Genomic DNA, 17,211 nt, shown 5'->3' on the forward strand with positions numbered 1-17,211 from the left:
TCAATACCCTCAGATCTTTTGATCCAACTCGAGCTACTCGATAGTGTACAAGGTCGGTCCCCCATGCAACGTTTCACCTCCGGTAACTCAGGCAACTGATCAATTCACCTCTTAGATGTCAGCTCCACATCAGTCCTCCCAGGGACCTATGAGGTCTACCCGTTGGCCACAGAGACTCCTGGCCGTTTCACGTAGGATAGGGTATTCTTTGCACCAGAGCCCAACGCCCCTCATCCTTAGTTCGTTAGGATGCCTACCGCTCCCCGCGAACTGCCTTCATTTGACGGCCATGCTTCACCGCTGCTTTCACCCCCGTGACGTGCCTCATGAATACGATCGGCACCCATATTCCCAGCTCCCCCGCTTCGGGTCTGTGCACGGAATTCAGTTGTTGTGACTTCATGCGTCGGGATGGTCCGACCCCAGAGTATAGTCGCTGCCGGAGTCTGGGCCTTGCGTATTTCCAGGTCACAGATATCGATGGACGGTCTACAATCGTCTTCATCAATTTGATAGAAATAGTGAGGATGATGGATACAGATGTGTCTAGCTCTCTTATGCTTGAGATCGTCCAGGGATCGACTCTTTCCATCGCCAGGAAGTGCTTTGATGCGAGATTCGTTGTTCTATTTGTAGTGAATACTACGTGGGGAGGGGTTTGAAGAGGAAGTCATCAATTATTGAAACTAACAATCCTAAGTTTATATCCCCTGTCTAAAACCATCCAAAGTAAGGCTCAGTCTAAACAAACAAGTATGAACACCCTGCATGTTCAACACTATTGTTGTACCTGGAACGTAGCCAAGGTAGTTCTATCCGAATGTTCCGACGACCAGAAGGAGCCCGTCTGCCTCCTGACTGATTAGAAACACAGGAGTTCCCGACGTTAGGTTCTGGGCTCTTATGGTTGCCAGTACCTCTGCCGGTTGTTGCCATGTCACCCGAATCGATTTTCCAAAGCCTCTGGACTTGTCTCTCTTAGCCTCTATCAATCTTGCAACTGGCGTTTGGTTTTTGTTCTCAGTGTCGGAGAGTAAAGGAAAATGTGGACACCATCGTAGTCTCATGGCGGGTAAAGATGATGTGAAAAGAGTGGTAAATTTGATATAAGATCTCGCTGGGAGATTTCTCATGAAGGAATTCGTCGGCGATTTCAAGATTGGGATCTTCTCGCATTCGATGGAACCAACCAACGTATCGGGGGAGAGACTGGAATGCTATGATAGAGCTCATTGATTAAACAGATGACAACCTGTTGAATGTGATGATCCAGATTCAGAAACCCTCTTAGGATGTTTGGCGATCGCTGCGTTTCGGGCTTGAAATCTGCAGCATGGTGCTGGACACAAACACGACCCGCCGTTTCTTCTTCAGCGACTTTTTCAACCATCGTTGCCTTATGACCTATTTCAGGCGATCGAGAATGAAAGGAAGACAAGTCCGGTTCTCGAAGATCTTATGTGTAAGCCCGTCGGGTTCGAGGGCTAAGCGCAAGTGTCGTTGCTCACTTGAAAGCTTGCTTGGTTTGCATCATGTGTACCATTCGGTCGATCGGCTCGGGTCGTGCGCAATCGAGGACTGAAGCCTGGCTGCCCGTTTCGCGCATTTGTCCAGAACCAGAATCCATGGGGATTTAGAACGAGGCAAAAGTGGCAATGTAGAGTGTTGAAGCGACGGGCAACAAAAAGGATGAGATGTGCCATTTTAGTGGGAGAGGTGCTGACGGGAGAGAAAGTAAAAACCTTGGAAAGAGTGGCAGATTATTGGCAGGGAGACCTGCTCTCAGATAATAAAACATGCTCATCCCCATTTCCAGTTAGGACCTCACGCGGGAAGTTCCTTCCCATGATTGGTATCATATCCACATTCATCAAGCGTTCCAGTTTCCTATAAAACCAGACAGGGCAACCTATTGGGCCGTGTGCAGTATACAAATTATGAGCTACCTAGCCCTATTGAGCCAGCATTGACCAACCTGATCGACATCATAGCCCATGAGAGAGAGCGGAGCGGGGGGAATAACCATAAATTCATGTGTAGTTATGGAGAAGAAGGTGTATCTACGTAACAAGGAGATCAATGAGAAACAAAGGAACTTGTCTAGCTTTAGGCTGTAAGGCTCCTAACATAACGCTTCCATTCCTAGCTCTCCGCATGAGTGCAAGGAAACAAAAAGAAAGAAACGATCCTCGTCAGTAAGAACCTCAATAAAGCCTAAGAATGACCATTCTCCGGTCTCCAAGAGTTGAATACGGTCTTCTACTATCTTCACTCAGGTCCGGCTAGTGGGCGTGGATTGCATGTTGGCAGAGATTGTAGGAGTTAGGTTGACTGTACACTTTGCGTTTCTTTCCTTCAGTTCCAGTACTGGCCCACCAGCTAATTTTCTTTTTATTTAGTTTTGTTTCTATATGTGTGTATTACGAAAATCCTTTGATCGAACATCGAAACCATGATTTTGGTTGACATGTTTCATGTTTCCATTTCTGGTTCGTCTAGTAGATGTCTAAACACCCTGTAAACAAACGTAGTTCAGGTGTACACCATCGCGTTCGGGCTGGAGACGGTAGTAGGTAGATATGAGCGGCTTCTCCAGAGCAGGCTGAGTGTGAGTGGAGTGGGGAAAGCCCATACGATAGTCAGCCAGGCCGGTGGTTCGGTTCCGACGTAGGCAGTATTGGGTGCTATAGCGGTGCCGTTGAACCTCATTGTGACTCAACAAGCTAATGGCTTGAGCGACGGCGGATCAAAGTCAGTAGCGTTGACTGCAAAGGTCAGTATGGGGTTATCGTTCGCCACCAATCAAATAGCCACATACCAATTGATATCATCATGAACCCAAACTCATCGGCTTCTCCCAGCCACCTTTCCGCCCGCAAATCCATGACGACGCCTGGTCTGATCTTACCAAATTCGGCTTGCAGATAACCCCTGCCACTCCACCGCGATAGCCAATGGATATAACGAGTGTTCCATTCTTGTTCCGTTTGCGCCTGCCAAAGTACCTTTGCCGCTGGCGCAGGCATGAACCCAAGATCTCTGCAGTCAAAACATGGGACCTTATGCAACACAGAGTATGCCCAGTGAAGTAGATACAAAGCAAGGATCGCACGGCGCTTTGACGTTACTTGTATCCAGGCTTCCCAGGATGGTCTCATTTGTGTTCTTTCTTCCGGCAGGAAAAGACCTCCGTGGACGACATGGTAGACCAGCAGCTCCACTTTGCGAAAGATAATGCTGTGGTCGATAATGGGGCGCGGGGAACTTGCTGATGGGGAGATCAAAATAATTGTGTATATGACCACTGCTTGTAATGCTGCTAGCAGGGTTGTCTCGTCGAGTTGGTCGGACTACGACCCAATTTTGAGTTAGTAAGAACGACGAAGAAAAGAGCAAGGAATAAACTGACCTGATCTACGATGCTGTCCAGTTCTTTTAAAATTGTTTTCCGCACCATGTCTTCTGCGCCTTCACATTGCCCATGCCACATTTTGGTCAAGGTTATACAGTTCGCTAGTGGCGATGGTAGTGTTTTATTTGGTGCAATCTGGGTAGAGTGGAATAAAGGAGGAAGTTGAAACTCTTCGGCGAGCATCTTTGGCCAAGTCCGAATAGCTCGGAAGATGAGCTCCATGCTATGATTCGCTAGGGCTATTGAATTTGTGTCCGCCGGCGAACCCGACAGAGGATTTGGGGGTGGGGTAGCTCGGATTAGCTCTGGTGTGTCACATCCGATGCCAGTATTCAAAGAGAAGAGGTCTGTGTTGGCTGCCTGTGGAGAACGTAAAGCAAGACTCGTGGGCTGTGTCGGATCCCAAGAACCTGGACCCGAGAAAAAGGAATCGAACAAACTAGGATCGAATATTGGTTGTAACTCATATGGCTGGGTCATGAGTGATGTTTCCGGTAAAGAAACGCTTGGAGCATCATTATTGACTCTGAACTCGTTATTCTCGGCTTCCGGGGTGTCAGTTGCATCTGCACTGATATATTGACAAGGTATGCTCCGCACAGAACACCGAGAGCAACTAGGGCGTTTCAGGTTGCACCTGGCTTTATCTGCAACACACTGATGACATGACTTGCGTCTCAGAGTGTGTGATTGGGATTTATTACAGTTGTTCTTTAGGTGGCGGATAAGCGACGATCCTGTAGGCGTGTTAGTTCCAGGCTCAAACGAGGAAGGATCTAAACGTACGATGGCTGAACTGAGTGGCACAGAACGGACAGTCGGAGTTTTTCTCAGTGGATTTCATTTTGATTGCGGAGCTTGCTGTTGGAGCAAAGAAGGTGGGTGTTGAATGGAATGAAGTTCAATTTAACTCGGAACTCCGGGTTGAGTGGGGTCCGATATGAGCAAGGTTTAGAAGTGACATATAAACCCGGGCACCCACGCAAGTAAACCCTAGATGAACTATTAGTGAACTGTCAGTGAATGATCAGTGAGCTGTTAGTCAAGTTTGGAGAAAATGACAGTCAATCATATTTTCTTTTGGGCCTCTGCTGCCAAATACGCGCCACTGCGGTCATTTTATCGCGCCATCCTGCAGCCGATCGGGTATACCGAGATGATTCGTGTAAAGAACGATGCTCTCATAGGCTATGGCAGTGACTATCCTTACTTCTGGCTCAAAAGGCTGCCTGAGGAAAAAGAACCTTTGCCAACTCACATCGCGTTTGATGCCCCAAGTGAGCATGTGCAACATTGAACTTCAGAAGATTCGCTAATACACGCAAACTAGGTCGTGAAGCTGTGGATCAATTCTACCAGCTAGCACTGTAAGTCAGCTCCACCATTTGGAGATTGCACACTACTAGCATTGTATATAGCTAGAGGCTAACCCTATTTCAGGCAACATGGCGGTCGAGACAATGGAGGCCCAGGGATCAGGAAAGAAATGAGTCGGCAGCCATACTACTCAGCCTTTGTAATTGATTTGGATGGAAATAATGTGGAGGCTGTGTATCTTCCAAAGTAAATGCTTGTGGATCAGACTCTCCCCAAAGGCAAAAGATATATATTTATGTATTCTTATGTTCATGTGTTGATGCCACGTCAAAAGTATAATTTATCACCTCAGTTGAATGCCGTATGTCTTGCTACTCAGGGTGGGTGAATAATATAGCGCAAAGTCTACAATTTAATTTTTACTAGCTAAGTAACAAGAAAATGAACTCAAGTCGAGCACTAAGTGGTCAATTTTCTATTTATTGTTTCGATTTGAACTTAAAGATCATTAATAAACCCGATTATACCAAATTAGGATCACTTTAATGACCTGTCTTTAAGCTGCAAGTACTGTGAAAGAAGTTGTCTCACAGTATCCTCAAACCCGGTAAACTGCCAGCCAAATGTTTCCTCCGTCTGCTGGGCACTCAGCCTCCATTTTAATGCCGTCAAAGACCCTTCGAGCGGCAAGGTTTTATTAGCCACCTCTTTCGAAAAGAACTTCCTACAGACATCTTGGACATCCCTATCCCAGACCACTCCATTTGGAGTATCGGAAGAGAGAATATACTCAGAATTTCCAGGGACCAAACCATCGTCTACCGCATCAACGTGTGCGCGCGCAACATCGGCAACATAAACTGGCGTTCCAACATAGGGGAACGAAGAATTGAGCGAGGAGGTCAGCGCAGGGGCAAGAACTGCTGCCCGTGTGCCCTGGAGGAGGCTGTCGACCGTTGCGGTTGGATCTGCATCGAGGCGGTCGTCTGGTCCAATTACCACTGACGGCAAGAGATTGACAAAATCGAATTTCGGGCGCGCATGGTTAACAAACGCTTTGGTCGCAACTCTTGCGAGAGCTTTGGATGCCCAATAAGCTTCCATTGCCGTCGAGAAAGGACCAGTAACGCTGGTATTCACATCCTCCGCTGAAAATCGAAAATGATTATAAGCTGACATGCAGCTATGAATGGATGGCGTCGAAGACTAACCTATATACAATCGCTGGCTGTCGGGGTTGATATTCCATTCAAATGGAATCAGAGTGACGCCTATGGAGGAAGTTAACTCCCTAAATCAAAATGAGGGCGAGGAATTGCATACATGAAGATGTTAAGATTACGCGGCGAATTGACGTCACGCGAGCGGCTGCTTCCAAAACGGTAGTCACCATCGATATAGCTGGCTTAACAATTCCAACATCGTAATCATCGGTCTGTCAAAAGATGTGTAAGTTGAAGGAAACGCCCAGTTCGTTGCGTACGCATTACCTCAATTGCTAACGGTGATGCGAGGTGAATGATGACAGTAATTCCCTCGAGGGACTGGAAAATTGCGTCCGTTTCAAGAAACTGTGGAATAACAACGAACTCGAGTTGCTCTCGATCAAGACTCTGTGCGATGATCGTACTCTTTTTTTCCAGTTCATTGATATTGCGCTCGCTTCGGACGATAGCGCGAACACGATATCCTCTTGTGAGGGCAATTGTGAGCGTCTTGAACCCGATGTAACCAGTGACACCTGTGATCTACTTTCGTATGTAAGCATTCTGTTTATGACAGTATGCAAAGGGTTGCTTACCAACAGACGCTCAGAGCTAATATCATGGGCTTTGCGTGACATGGTGGAAGATCTAGAATTTAGTAGATCTATGATTGAGTAAGATAATATGGAAGTTCCAGTTTTATTTAAACAGAGCTAACATAGAACATGCGGAAGTAACCAAGCCCCCACTATGCGCTCACCGGCACTCGGAGTTCCGGGTCGTTAGGTATTTTAGGTAGACTCCGAGTTAAGAGATAAGCATCGCGATATTCGAAAGTCAAATTAGACGATTAATTAGGAGACATGCCAAATAAAGCAAAGAAGGAAATGGTAAAGCGGATGGGAAAACAACCTTGGAATTGGATAAGTTGCTGCTATTTGGCTAATGAGCCTGACAATCAAGGCCAAGGTTGGGATTTTAGGCTTTTGAATAAGCTTATCTGATGATAACTTGGTACAGAAAGGGAAGGTGCAACCCTGGGAATTCTATGGAAACTAACCTTCTATATGTACAGCGGACCGAAAACAGAAATGAAAGCCCAATGCCCAAGGGACAAATACAAACAACACAAACACTGATGAGTGGCCAGTAACTTCAAGTCTTCCTTTACAACAACCCAACTTCAATCTTGATTCCAGCATCTTTCAACCCATCCACATATTCCATCCCCAGAAATGATGGTGTGACCACTCCCCCATGTCCATGAGCGTCATTTCCCACCTTGTCGGCATTAATCTTGTGATCAAGCAGTACCCTCGCTCCAACACAGGTGACAAGCGCAGTCAGCTCATACAACGCCCCTTCCCGTGCAAAGGATGCCCAAACTCTAGGTTTGGGCCCTCCACTCTCGCTTCCAACAGCACGAAACTCTGCCCGCTCCACACCCCGCAGCTGGTTTATGTCAGGAGCTGAATCCATTCCCGATGCGAGCTTTCGCGTGAGCCAACGGATGAAAGGAATGGATAAGAGGACAAGAAAAGCTTTGGTGAGGAAATGCACAAAAACAGCGGATAGTACACCATTCGCTGGGAGATACTCTTCGAAGTGAAAGTCGGGTCCGTAAAAATCGGGTTTATGAGAGGCACTACGGTAAACGACAGCCTGATTTCCTGGGCCTGTGAATGATGTAGCCAGAGAACCCAGCTCTTGTATGTGTCGATAACCAAGCAGACGTGTGATCCAGGGTGCCTTCTGGGTCTTTCGTTGAAGCGATGGAGACAATATCGACGAGTCACCAAATAGGTACCAACCAGAGCCATATGCCTCGAACGTGTCGAGGACGGTGTTCAGAGAGCCAGCGCTCATTGCCTTAATACTGGGAACGACGAATCAGCCAGATTCCCAAAGAGACTACGGGATGATCATACTCAAGCTTTCCGGAACTAACGATCTCACCTGTACCGGTAGAGTAGGCCTCTTGGATTTTGCTTGCGATTAGCCATGCGATAATATCCGACGGGGTTGACGTTGACAAGCCGGGTATCAACTGCCCAATGTCAGCTCCAAGCTATCCTTGATCCATGAATGTCATTTGTACGAACCAGTGACCCGCTCTGTCGAGCAACTTCGCCATAGCTTTCAATCACTTCATGAATCCACGGAAGTTCCGTCGTACTTTAAATGGTGAGTTTGGGTAATCATCCAAAAGGCGCAGAGGATGGCTTACAAGTCAACATAGTGCGTGCCGAGCGTAGCACATGCTGCCACAATTGGAGTGGAAAAGCGATGGAATGGCCCGATCCCATTGATTACTACCCTTGTTCTCTGTATCAGAGGGTTGAGGCTTGAGGGATTGAGCTCTATGATCTCAATATCTTTGTAGAGGTCAGATCGGATCGAGACCATGACAATCAACAGTGGAGTCATACCTGGCGGCACTCGATCTGGGAAGAGTTCTTTTAATTCATTTACCACAGCCTCTAGACGAGGCAGTGACCTCCCTGCAATGCACCATTGGGTGGTCGAAGGGTAATTTTGCGCGATGAAGTGTGCACACAGCTTTCCAGTAAACCCAGTTGCTCCGAAAAGGATGATGTCGTACATGATTTTGGATTCGTGAGTAATTGAAATATATTCTAAAAGATATATGCATCTTCTTTAAATAGTAGATTCTTGTTCTGGCTCAACTGTCTCATAGCCGGAATTCCGAGTTGAGCTTCAACTGCTAACGTCACTGCGGAGTTCCACGTATAATATGCTTTTTGGACTTAGTTTAAACTCTCTTCCAACCGATAGAATCTAGTAGACGGTAATCCAAATATCAGTACATGTACCTGTCAAGTGCTTGGGCTTGCGTTGCGATGTCGGGGTAAACCAATATATACTTAAGTTAATTCCAAGACTGCATGTCCGAATTTCTCAACCCTGGAATATCATAGTGAGATCAGGCTAGCTTGCCATGGGGGGAAAACCAAACTCTGATAATGCAGGCCATCTCGAAATGGACTGGCCTGGATTTTAATGTCTCAAGTCTAGATGTTATATGTAGTTACCGTAGGAAGCCAGGCCTAATTTGAAATACATCGTAGGCTGGAGCCAATGACAAATGATAGTAGTATATTGTCAACTTTTATTCTAGAAATATATCCTAATTAAGGCTCACTGACAACAATATCCCCACGACGAATGTCTCTTATCGGTTGAGCGAGATCTGGCTCACACGGTACCGCTCCGCCGATTCCTACCATTAAACCAAAGCGAATGTTCGGAAACGACTGAATCAGGTTTGTAACGGCCTGAGTGGCGGAGTTCGTACCGTAGGCACTAGTTGAGATGATAGCCACGTTATGTTTCTCGAATCTTTCTAAAAGGTGGAGATTCTCATCATGCAAACCCGGCGCCAAAGGCTCATCCTCTTCATCGAGCAACGCTCGGACGGCAATGAGCTCACATCCAAGGGCACATATCCAACCAACAGTATAGACATCATGGCTCAGCTTTTTTCGTAGTAATGGCGTTCTGGATTGAAACGTGATAAGCGGTAGAAAGTTAACTCACAATACCACAGAAGAGTTTAAAAAGAATGTGCCTACGTGTCAACTCCCTAAGCATGCACCTGAGCCGAGCGGTTCCTATCTCTGAGAAGCGGGGTCTGCTTACTGAGCGCCCTGATCCGATCACTAAGTCCTGTAGAAGTCTCTGATCAGACTTGAAATCTGACATGACCTCCCATTGCCTCATCTGTCACTAGCAAATAGATGATCATCCAAGACAGAGAAGCGGTAGTGGCCCAACATGATCGGATACTGAAAAAAGGCCGGGAAGACCGTCCTCTGGTCATGTATGACATAAATTGACCTTCCCTATGGCGCAGACATAACGCCAAAGCCGGCGGATTGAGCATAATGTTAGATATTAGACTAAATTGGATTGAAGTGATTAGAATTTTCCAGCTAAAGTGGCATGCGGCCGTTCTGATTCTGTGGATTCTGGAGAAAATATGCGTATTTGACGTGAATCCTCTTGATGCCGAACAAGCGAATCACCTAGGCATTTTGATGATGATGGTAATTTTGCAATACAGCATAAAACGCTTAATGGTGAAACATTTGGAAGACCATGTGCGAACCATTTGGAGAGTGTTGTATTGATACCGGTAATAAATACACCCATTCACAAAATCAGAGTTTGAAGGTTATCGCGCGCAAAGTTTCCACGCACTTTATTCCCACTTTCCAGATCCGAGGCAGAATCCAAAAGAATAATGGAAGATCGGAGCAATTTCCACGAGCTGTCTACCGAGCCATACGGTATTTTCTGGCAAGAAGACTTCATCGATGCCGAACACGAGCAACGACTGATCTCTGTCTTCACCAACGAGCTAGAATGGCCCGACCGCCCTGGCCGGATATCACTCCATTACGGCTACAGTTTCGACTATAAAACATTCGGGATAGACCCCGAGATTCCATACAAGGAATTCCCAGAATGGCTCCAACCTCTCATTCCAACAACCGAGGACCGACCTCCAGACCAGGTCTGTCTGCAGTATTATCCTCCAGGTGCGGGGATCCCGCCCCATGTAGATGCACACAAGCCATATGACCAGCTCTACGCGTTATCTCTTGGTGCGCCGGCGATGATGATATTCCGCCGCGGCGAAGAACGCATCGAGGTCGATTTGACCCCGCGGAGCATGATGCAAATGAGCGGTGACTCGAGGCTGCATTGGACGCATGGTATTAGGAAGCGGAAGAATGATACCCTCCCGGATGGGACGGTGAGGCCGCGCGGGAAGCGGTGGAGTATCACTTATCGCTGGCTCAGGGATGGGGAATGTGAATGTGGAAACCTGGAGCTGTGTGACACGGCTCAGCGACGGAATGGCATTGAAAAAGAAAAGAGATCGTTAAAGGCTTTGGCGGAGCAGGCTGCGCTTGAAGAACCGATTGTATAGATTGGATCGCGATGGTCTGATGACTTGGCCTGTTTGTTATGTAAATAATATCAGAGCGAAATATACCCGGGGTTTGGGTCAGTATCGATGGCGTCTGGCTGAAGCAAACATACTCGAAAGATGTGCATTTATCCTCGTTTCACAGATTTTCATCGCTGCGTTGCGGATCTGGGATATTTCTGAATCAAATTGGAAATGAGGCGCTGGTCATCCTGCTTCTACGGCCTAGACTCGTTGCCCGGCTTAGCAAGATGGTGGAAATAGGTGCATGATACATGATGAAGTCCCAACTTAGTTTCCAATTTTGTTCGATCCCTCAGGGTCACAGATCCATGGCTTACTTGGGATTGAGGATGTGTGTAGTGGGATCGAATATCCGAGCTGAAGGAGATATTGCCTCTCAGAAATCGGAAATTCTAATGAGTTACCTGGACACTATTTTCAGGATTCTATTAGGTAGTACAAATGAACCCAGCAGACGCTATTCCATCGACGGGTCTGAGTAACAGATTTCGCACAAAAATGAATGAAGCACCGTCAACGGGAAGATTAGCGGTTGCCTGTCGAAAACAGGTACTTTCTCTATTTTGTGGAACATCGTTCGGTCAGCGACTACCTATTTGGGACACTTGAAAGCTTTTAAGTGTGCAAGGCTCCCTTGGAATATCCCTCACCAACTCTCAACCGTGCTTTTGGCATTCCTAGAAATTCCTCAACTTGCTTTTGACTCGAACTGAGCTATCTTAGCCATGCTAGGCCTTCATATTGCGGCAATCATTGGTGTGGTGATGGTTGTGGTTCTATCCGCATCGTATACAATAATGCACGGCCAAAGTCGCGAGCCTCCGTCGGTATCGAGCAAGATCCCACTTGTGGGCCATCTGATGGGCTCATCCAACATGGCCCAAGATATTTTAGCATGTTATGGCGAGTTAGCTATCTTGTCATATCGGCAATCTAAACTAACGCAGCATATGCGGCAGCGAAAAATATCCAGAGCACTCAATATTTGCAGTCAACATATTCTCCTTCAAGCTCTTCGTGACATCCTCACCTGCCATCATGCGGGCTGCTCAAAAGCACCCCACAAACATTACATTGGAACCGTTGTTGAAGTTCACGCATAAGCGTATGTGTCAAACTCCACGCGAGAAACTCGTCCATTTGTGTGATCAAAATCGTGGTCCCAGCCTACTTTTCAGAATCGTGCATGATACAACACCCGTCCTTGCTGGGAAATCCCTTGACATAATGAACCGGATGATGCTTCAGCAGTTACTACCTATCATTGACGACATGGGCAACTACGATTATATTGATTTGCACGCATGGCTTCGGCATGCCATTACCATTGTTAGTACAAATGTGACATACGGGAATTTGAACCCATTCCAAAACCGACACATTGAAGACACCTTCTGGTGAGTTTATCAGACCTATATTTGGTTATGAAATCCCTCAGATATTTGTGCAGGGAACTCGAACGGAATGTGGCGTTACTACTGGCCGACATTGTGCCATGGCTAATTGCCCCCAAAACCTGGAAGGCACGCAAGCGTTTGTGTGCTGCGTTCAAAGATTACTTCGATCTCGCAGGTTATGAAGGCGGCTCCGATCTCCTAGCCATGCGATACAAATCATTCCTCGGGGGTGGACTTACCCACGAAGAAATAGCGTATGTGGAGGTGCCCCTGATTGTAGGATTACTGACAAATACTGTTCCTGCTGCATTCTGGGTTCATTTTGAGCTTTTCTCGAGGCCGAAGCTGCTCGAGGAGATACGGGGAGAGGTAGAGCAAAACGCCCTCAATATTGCTCCCGACGGTACGCACATGATTGATTTGGGGCACCTTCGCGATAATTGTCCACTTCTTCTCTCAATGTACCAGGAGGTTCTACGGATGAGGACAACAATGGTGACGATCCGTTTCGTCACGCGGGATGTTGTTTTGGCGGACAATTACTTTCTTAGAGCCGGAACCATGCTCTTCATGCCAGCGAAGCAATTAGGCCGACATCAAAGTGCTTGGGGAACTTCGGCTGATGAGTTCGACGGACGAAGATTCCTGAGATCCACTACCGCAATCGATGATAATGGCGACAGGAGAAAGGACCCGCGGCGTACTGGCGGGTTCATGGCATTCGGTGTTTCTCCGACAATTTGTCCTGGGCGCCACTTTTCCACAAGTAAGATCTTGGCACTAGTCGCCATGATCGCCTTGCGATATGACATTGCTCCAGTCGATCGGCTCTGGCGTGCGCCACCAAAGATGAACTCGGCGACCACATCAAATATGGGTCCAGTTGAGGGTAGATTTCCCGTGACCGTGAAAAAGCGACAAAAGTATGAAGGGAAGCTGTGGCAGTTCAAAATTACCGAAGGCAAGGGGCTGTTTGGTTTGGCTGTGGGTTAAATTTGGGACATAAGGGTTAACCCCCTGGATGCGAGGAGTGATGGGATAAGTTCATGATGGTGTATCAACTTTGGTAAGGGCCAGGTTAGACAATCAAGGTCGCAAAGCCTGCAGGACGAAAACTATGTACCGGAGTATTGTTAAGAGATACCATCGACACGGAACATATTCGACACTGGGTTAAAGACCTCCTAGCGGATATTCAAGAATAGGGTAGTATATTGGCGTCACACTGAACGATAGTGTAGTGTCATTCTAGTTCTGGTGTCTACCATTCTTACTTCCGTGTTTCAGTCGTATGTTTGATGGTGAGCCATTTTAAAGTAGAATTCGAGTTGAACTATATTTGATCAATCTAGATAGAATATCCTCTTTTGCTCCCCCTAATCAACATTTATCTTACACTAGGGGCGAAATGTGGGAGAAACTCGCTGGGTCTAATAGTCAGGTAGGGAATTGTTAGAGAGGCTGCGATAAGGTTCTGGCGTGCTTGTTGGACGCTTTGAGGTGAGCCTATTGGCACAATGATACTAGGACCATCACTTGTATGATGGCTATGGTTAGTGGTGTCCTGTTAAATACTGGCTCACGACCTTGGTATTATCCGTGATGGTGCAACTTAATTCATCCAGAGGAAAGGTTTGTTCCAACATGCCATTTGGTTTCTGATCATGTTCGCGATCTAACGGGGTTGTCCACGGCCGGGGGTTGCATTCGTTCCTAGTTGGTCCCCACGGAAATAAGACGGGGTTTATCCCCGTTGTAGTTCAGCAAATTCGCTCAGTTCGTCTTAGGAGATTGAAAGAAAATTCTAATAGAGATACATAGCTTATCTCCGTGCCCGACCCGTTAGCCAAAATTCTTAACTCCGTTTCTTTCGTATATACCCTTACACCGGGATGTGCCTCGACCAGATTCCCTTTTGTTACTATAAGGCCGCCTCGCTCGTGGAATATATTCAATCCTAAGATCATATTTTATTTTCGGACCGTAGATATATAAGGTGCAAAACGATCACGAACGATGCCCGTCAGATACGCCCAAGATCAACCCGAGGGCTTCACCAACCGCATCGAAAATGTCGCGATTGTCGGAGTATGTCGATCACCTCACCCAGTGGTCAATTCACTTGATATTGCTATTGAAGTCGCTAATAATCCAAACTCCAGGCAGGCGGGTCAGTTGGAAGACATCTCATCGACCAACTTCTTAAAAACGGCAAGCATATCGTAACCGCCATCACCCGCCCCAGCAGCACCAACCAAATGCCAGAAGGGGTCCAAATTGCTCGCGTCGATTATGCCAGTGACGATGACACGGCGCTCGTGGAGGTCCTCCGTGGTCAGCAAGTCCTCTTAATCACTATGAACGTCATGGCCCCACCCGACACCATGATTAAGCTCATCCGCGCCGCCGCTAAGGCCGGGGTGCCGTATATCGAGCCTAACTGGTACGGCCACGATGCCGCCAACAACTTTCTCTGTGATGATAGCCTTCTGACCCCCAACCGCGACCGCGTCATTGCCGAAATCACGCGTCTGGGCATCAGCTCCTACCTGTTCCTCGTCTGCAACTTCTGGTACGAATTTAGCTTGGGTGGTGGACCGGATCGATTTGGGTTTGATTTCATCAAGCGTAGCTTGACACTCTACGATGGGGGCGATGTGCCCATTAACACGAGCACTTGGCCGCAGACTGGTCGGGCCATTGCGAAATTGCTGAGTTTGAAGGAACTCCCCGAGGATGAAAACGACCAGTCTCCCACCCTGTCTCAATTCCGAAATCGCTCTGTGTATGTGTCAAGCTTCCGATTGACCCAGCGTGAGATGTTTGACAGCGTCAAGCGCGTAACCAATACCACGGATGCGGACTGGACTATCACGCAGGACTCTGTTGCGCGGCGGTTTAGAGAAGGACAAGAGGGCATGAAGGTGCACAACTGGAATGTGTTTACCAAGATGCTGTACAGTCGGATGTTCTTCGCGAATGGAGATGGGGACTATGAGTCTAGACATGGTCTGGATAATGAGTTGCTTGGTCTTCCCGTTGAGGATTTGGATGAGGCTACAGCAGAGGGAATCCGGATGGCAGAGAACAACGAGGTTCCATTCTCGCATTGAATACCAAAGCTGGTTGTAGACCCCTTAAGAATGGGGAAGAGTTTTGGATTTTGGTGATCTTAAATGAATCAATGTATGGGTCTCTGTTCGACCCTTTACTGCAATCCTATGTTCAGTGGAAAGCCCCTGTGAATGAAGGAATTTGGCTCATCACATGGTTGGGGAGTTTCTCGTATAAAATATATATTTTTTCACTATCAGGTTATTATGACCGTCTAACTCATACCTCAACGTTCTGGCCCCGCCGAATGCAATACTTGTTTGCCGTTTATCATTGCACTTGGTACTCTTGATGGCGAATAAATGGCACCTACCATCAACTGTTTCGGCGAGGTCGTATTCGAATATGCCTGTGGAAATCTGGCGGGATATTACTCGCGGCAGGAAAGATAAGACTAATAATGTCCGACTAAGAAGTTCGTTGATCCTTTAAAGCTCTTGAGTATATTAATCTAGTTACTGTTGGGACTTTCACTCCGTTGCCCATAGACAAGGTGACAAACTAAGCGGCAATGCTACCGTCAACATTATTACACCCTCCATCTTTCCATCAAGGAACACTATACAACTTGGTTTACATGAAGGCTGCAATAAGACAACCAGCAAAGGCACCAGAGACCAGTCCACTGCCCGCATTAATCGTAGCACCACCAGTGTAGACAGGAGAGGAGGAAGGGGTGCTAGCAGTCTGTGGCAAGTTAGCTATGAGTCCACTACTAAGTAGAAGAGAAACGAACCGAGCTTCCAGCAGGTGTCGCCGAAGGAATCAATGACGATGGGCGAGAAGAACCAGAAACACGCGGGGGGCTCACGGAAGTTGAAGCGACCGTAGTACCGGTAGAGGAGGTCACCGCATCAGTTGTCACAGCGGAATTGACGCTCTCCTCTGTAGTGGTGGTACTAACAGATGTAGCGGTAGAAGTCTCTTCAGCCGAGGTAGCAGAGGCTTCGGCTGAGGTAGAGGACGCTTCGGTCGAGGTGGAAGACGCTTCGACCGGGGTGGCATCCAATCCACATGCAGTGGCAGCCTTGGACACAGAGCCACCGTAATACTTCCAAATGTCGAACTCAATAGCACAGTTCAAACAATCGGTCAACTCGGTCTTGAAGTCATCGGCATCACAGTATCCGTCAGTGCGGGCAGAGGTAATTATGCCACCTGATCAGTCAGTTTGTGTGATGATTTGCAGGATTAGGGAATATGAAACATACCACAGTTGGCGTGGCACTCGTATGCAGGAGTGCCGGGATCCTGACGCCGGTGCAGAGGGACAAAATCCGGGAATTCGAATGCGCTGGCACTGATTACAGCGCAGGCAAAGGCGGCAACATTGACAAGATGCATGATGGTATTAACGAGTGAAATGAGGCAGAGATTAATATTTAGAATTGTAAAGACTGATGATGAAGGCACAAAACTGACGGCAGTTCAGTGTCTACTTATTCCCCCGTGCATGCTCCCCAAGAAAACACAATGTCTTGGCTAAATGCTCATTTCGGTGCAAGAACTGGCCAAGGTGGTATGAGACTTCCGGGAACTGGGAAGTTTTCGGGTGAGGTTACCTGTTATGGCCATGTCTCAAATGAACCCTCGATGTCGGGTCAAAACGTTGAAGCGAACCAACTAAAAGCGACCAAAACAGCCTTGGAGGACCCACTCATCTTATCTGATTGATCTTATCTGATCTAGATCCTGAGTTTTTTTCCCTCTACGGTCTTCATCCGCGGGTTCCTCCGGCTTCAATAAATTAATTTCCTGCATTGGCAAGCCATGGAACCATAATTT

At 47.3% G+C, this 17,211-nt stretch overlaps 8 protein-coding genes across 8 annotated transcripts; 4 read left to right on the forward strand and 4 right to left on the reverse strand.

Moving 5' to 3' along the window:
* Positions 1–2,715: 2,715 nt before the first annotated feature.
* On the reverse strand, positions 2,716–4,256 carry N7455_011284 (Zn(II)2Cys6 transcription factor domain-containing protein; the record flags this gene model as incomplete). The annotated part of the gene is made up of 4 exons (XM_065606629.1): positions 2,716–2,765; positions 2,819–3,350; positions 3,410–4,149; positions 4,199–4,256. 4 exons carry the CDS (start codon positions 4,254–4,256, stop codon positions 2,716–2,718), a joined length of 1,380 nt encoding a protein of 459 aa, XP_065459795.1.
* Positions 4,257–4,469: 213 nt separating this feature from the next.
* Positions 4,470–4,979, forward strand: N7455_011285 (VOC family protein; the record flags this gene model as incomplete). The annotated part of the gene is made up of 3 exons (XM_040958828.1): positions 4,470–4,689; positions 4,743–4,779; positions 4,853–4,979. 3 exons carry the CDS (start codon positions 4,470–4,472, stop codon positions 4,977–4,979), a joined length of 384 nt encoding a protein of 127 aa, XP_040810634.1.
* Positions 4,980–5,266: 287 nt separating this feature from the next.
* Positions 5,267–6,572, reverse strand: N7455_011286 (uncharacterized protein; the record flags this gene model as incomplete). The annotated part of the gene is made up of 5 exons (XM_040958900.2): positions 5,267–5,877; positions 5,941–6,000; positions 6,053–6,164; positions 6,220–6,477; positions 6,531–6,572. The coding sequence occupies 5 exons, from the start codon at positions 6,570–6,572 to the stop codon at positions 5,267–5,269; spliced, it is 1,083 nt and encodes a 360-aa protein (XP_040810704.2).
* A 529-nt stretch (positions 6,573–7,101) lies between these two features.
* N7455_011287 (uncharacterized protein) lies at positions 7,102–8,538 on the reverse strand (the record flags this gene model as incomplete). Its single annotated transcript, XM_065606630.1, has 4 exons — positions 7,102–7,810; positions 7,863–7,981; positions 8,037–8,109; positions 8,162–8,538. 4 exons carry the CDS (start codon positions 8,536–8,538, stop codon positions 7,102–7,104), a joined length of 1,278 nt encoding a protein of 425 aa, XP_065459796.1.
* A 1,660-nt stretch (positions 8,539–10,198) lies between these two features.
* Positions 10,199–10,891, forward strand: N7455_011288 (uncharacterized protein; the record flags this gene model as incomplete). The annotated part of the gene is made up of 1 exon (XM_040958890.2): positions 10,199–10,891. One exon carries the CDS (start codon positions 10,199–10,201, stop codon positions 10,889–10,891), a length of 693 nt encoding a protein of 230 aa, XP_040810735.2.
* A 1,062-nt stretch (positions 10,892–11,953) lies between these two features.
* N7455_011289 (cytochrome P450) lies at positions 11,954–13,305 on the forward strand (the record flags this gene model as incomplete). Its single annotated transcript, XM_040958887.2, has 2 exons — positions 11,954–12,312; positions 12,366–13,305. The coding sequence occupies 2 exons, from the start codon at positions 11,954–11,956 to the stop codon at positions 13,303–13,305; spliced, it is 1,299 nt and encodes a 432-aa protein (XP_040810664.2).
* Positions 13,306–14,328: 1,023 nt separating this feature from the next.
* On the forward strand, positions 14,329–15,425 carry N7455_011290 (uncharacterized protein; the record flags this gene model as incomplete). The annotated part of the gene is made up of 2 exons (XM_040958921.2): positions 14,329–14,400; positions 14,475–15,425. The coding sequence occupies 2 exons, from the start codon at positions 14,329–14,331 to the stop codon at positions 15,423–15,425; spliced, it is 1,023 nt and encodes a 340-aa protein (XP_040810666.2).
* A 574-nt stretch (positions 15,426–15,999) lies between these two features.
* On the reverse strand, positions 16,000–16,770 carry N7455_011291 (uncharacterized protein; the record flags this gene model as incomplete). The annotated part of the gene is made up of 3 exons (XM_040958916.2): positions 16,000–16,113; positions 16,163–16,584; positions 16,638–16,770. 3 exons carry the CDS (start codon positions 16,768–16,770, stop codon positions 16,000–16,002), a joined length of 669 nt encoding a protein of 222 aa, XP_040810675.2.
* Positions 16,771–17,211: the final 441 nt, after the last annotated feature.

Source organism: Penicillium solitum (genome assembly GCF_028829755.1).
Source record: "Penicillium solitum strain IBT 25940 chromosome Unknown utg000009l_segment0_segment0, whole genome shotgun sequence".
Taxonomy (NCBI): Eukaryota; Fungi; Ascomycota; class Eurotiomycetes; order Eurotiales; family Aspergillaceae; genus Penicillium; species Penicillium solitum.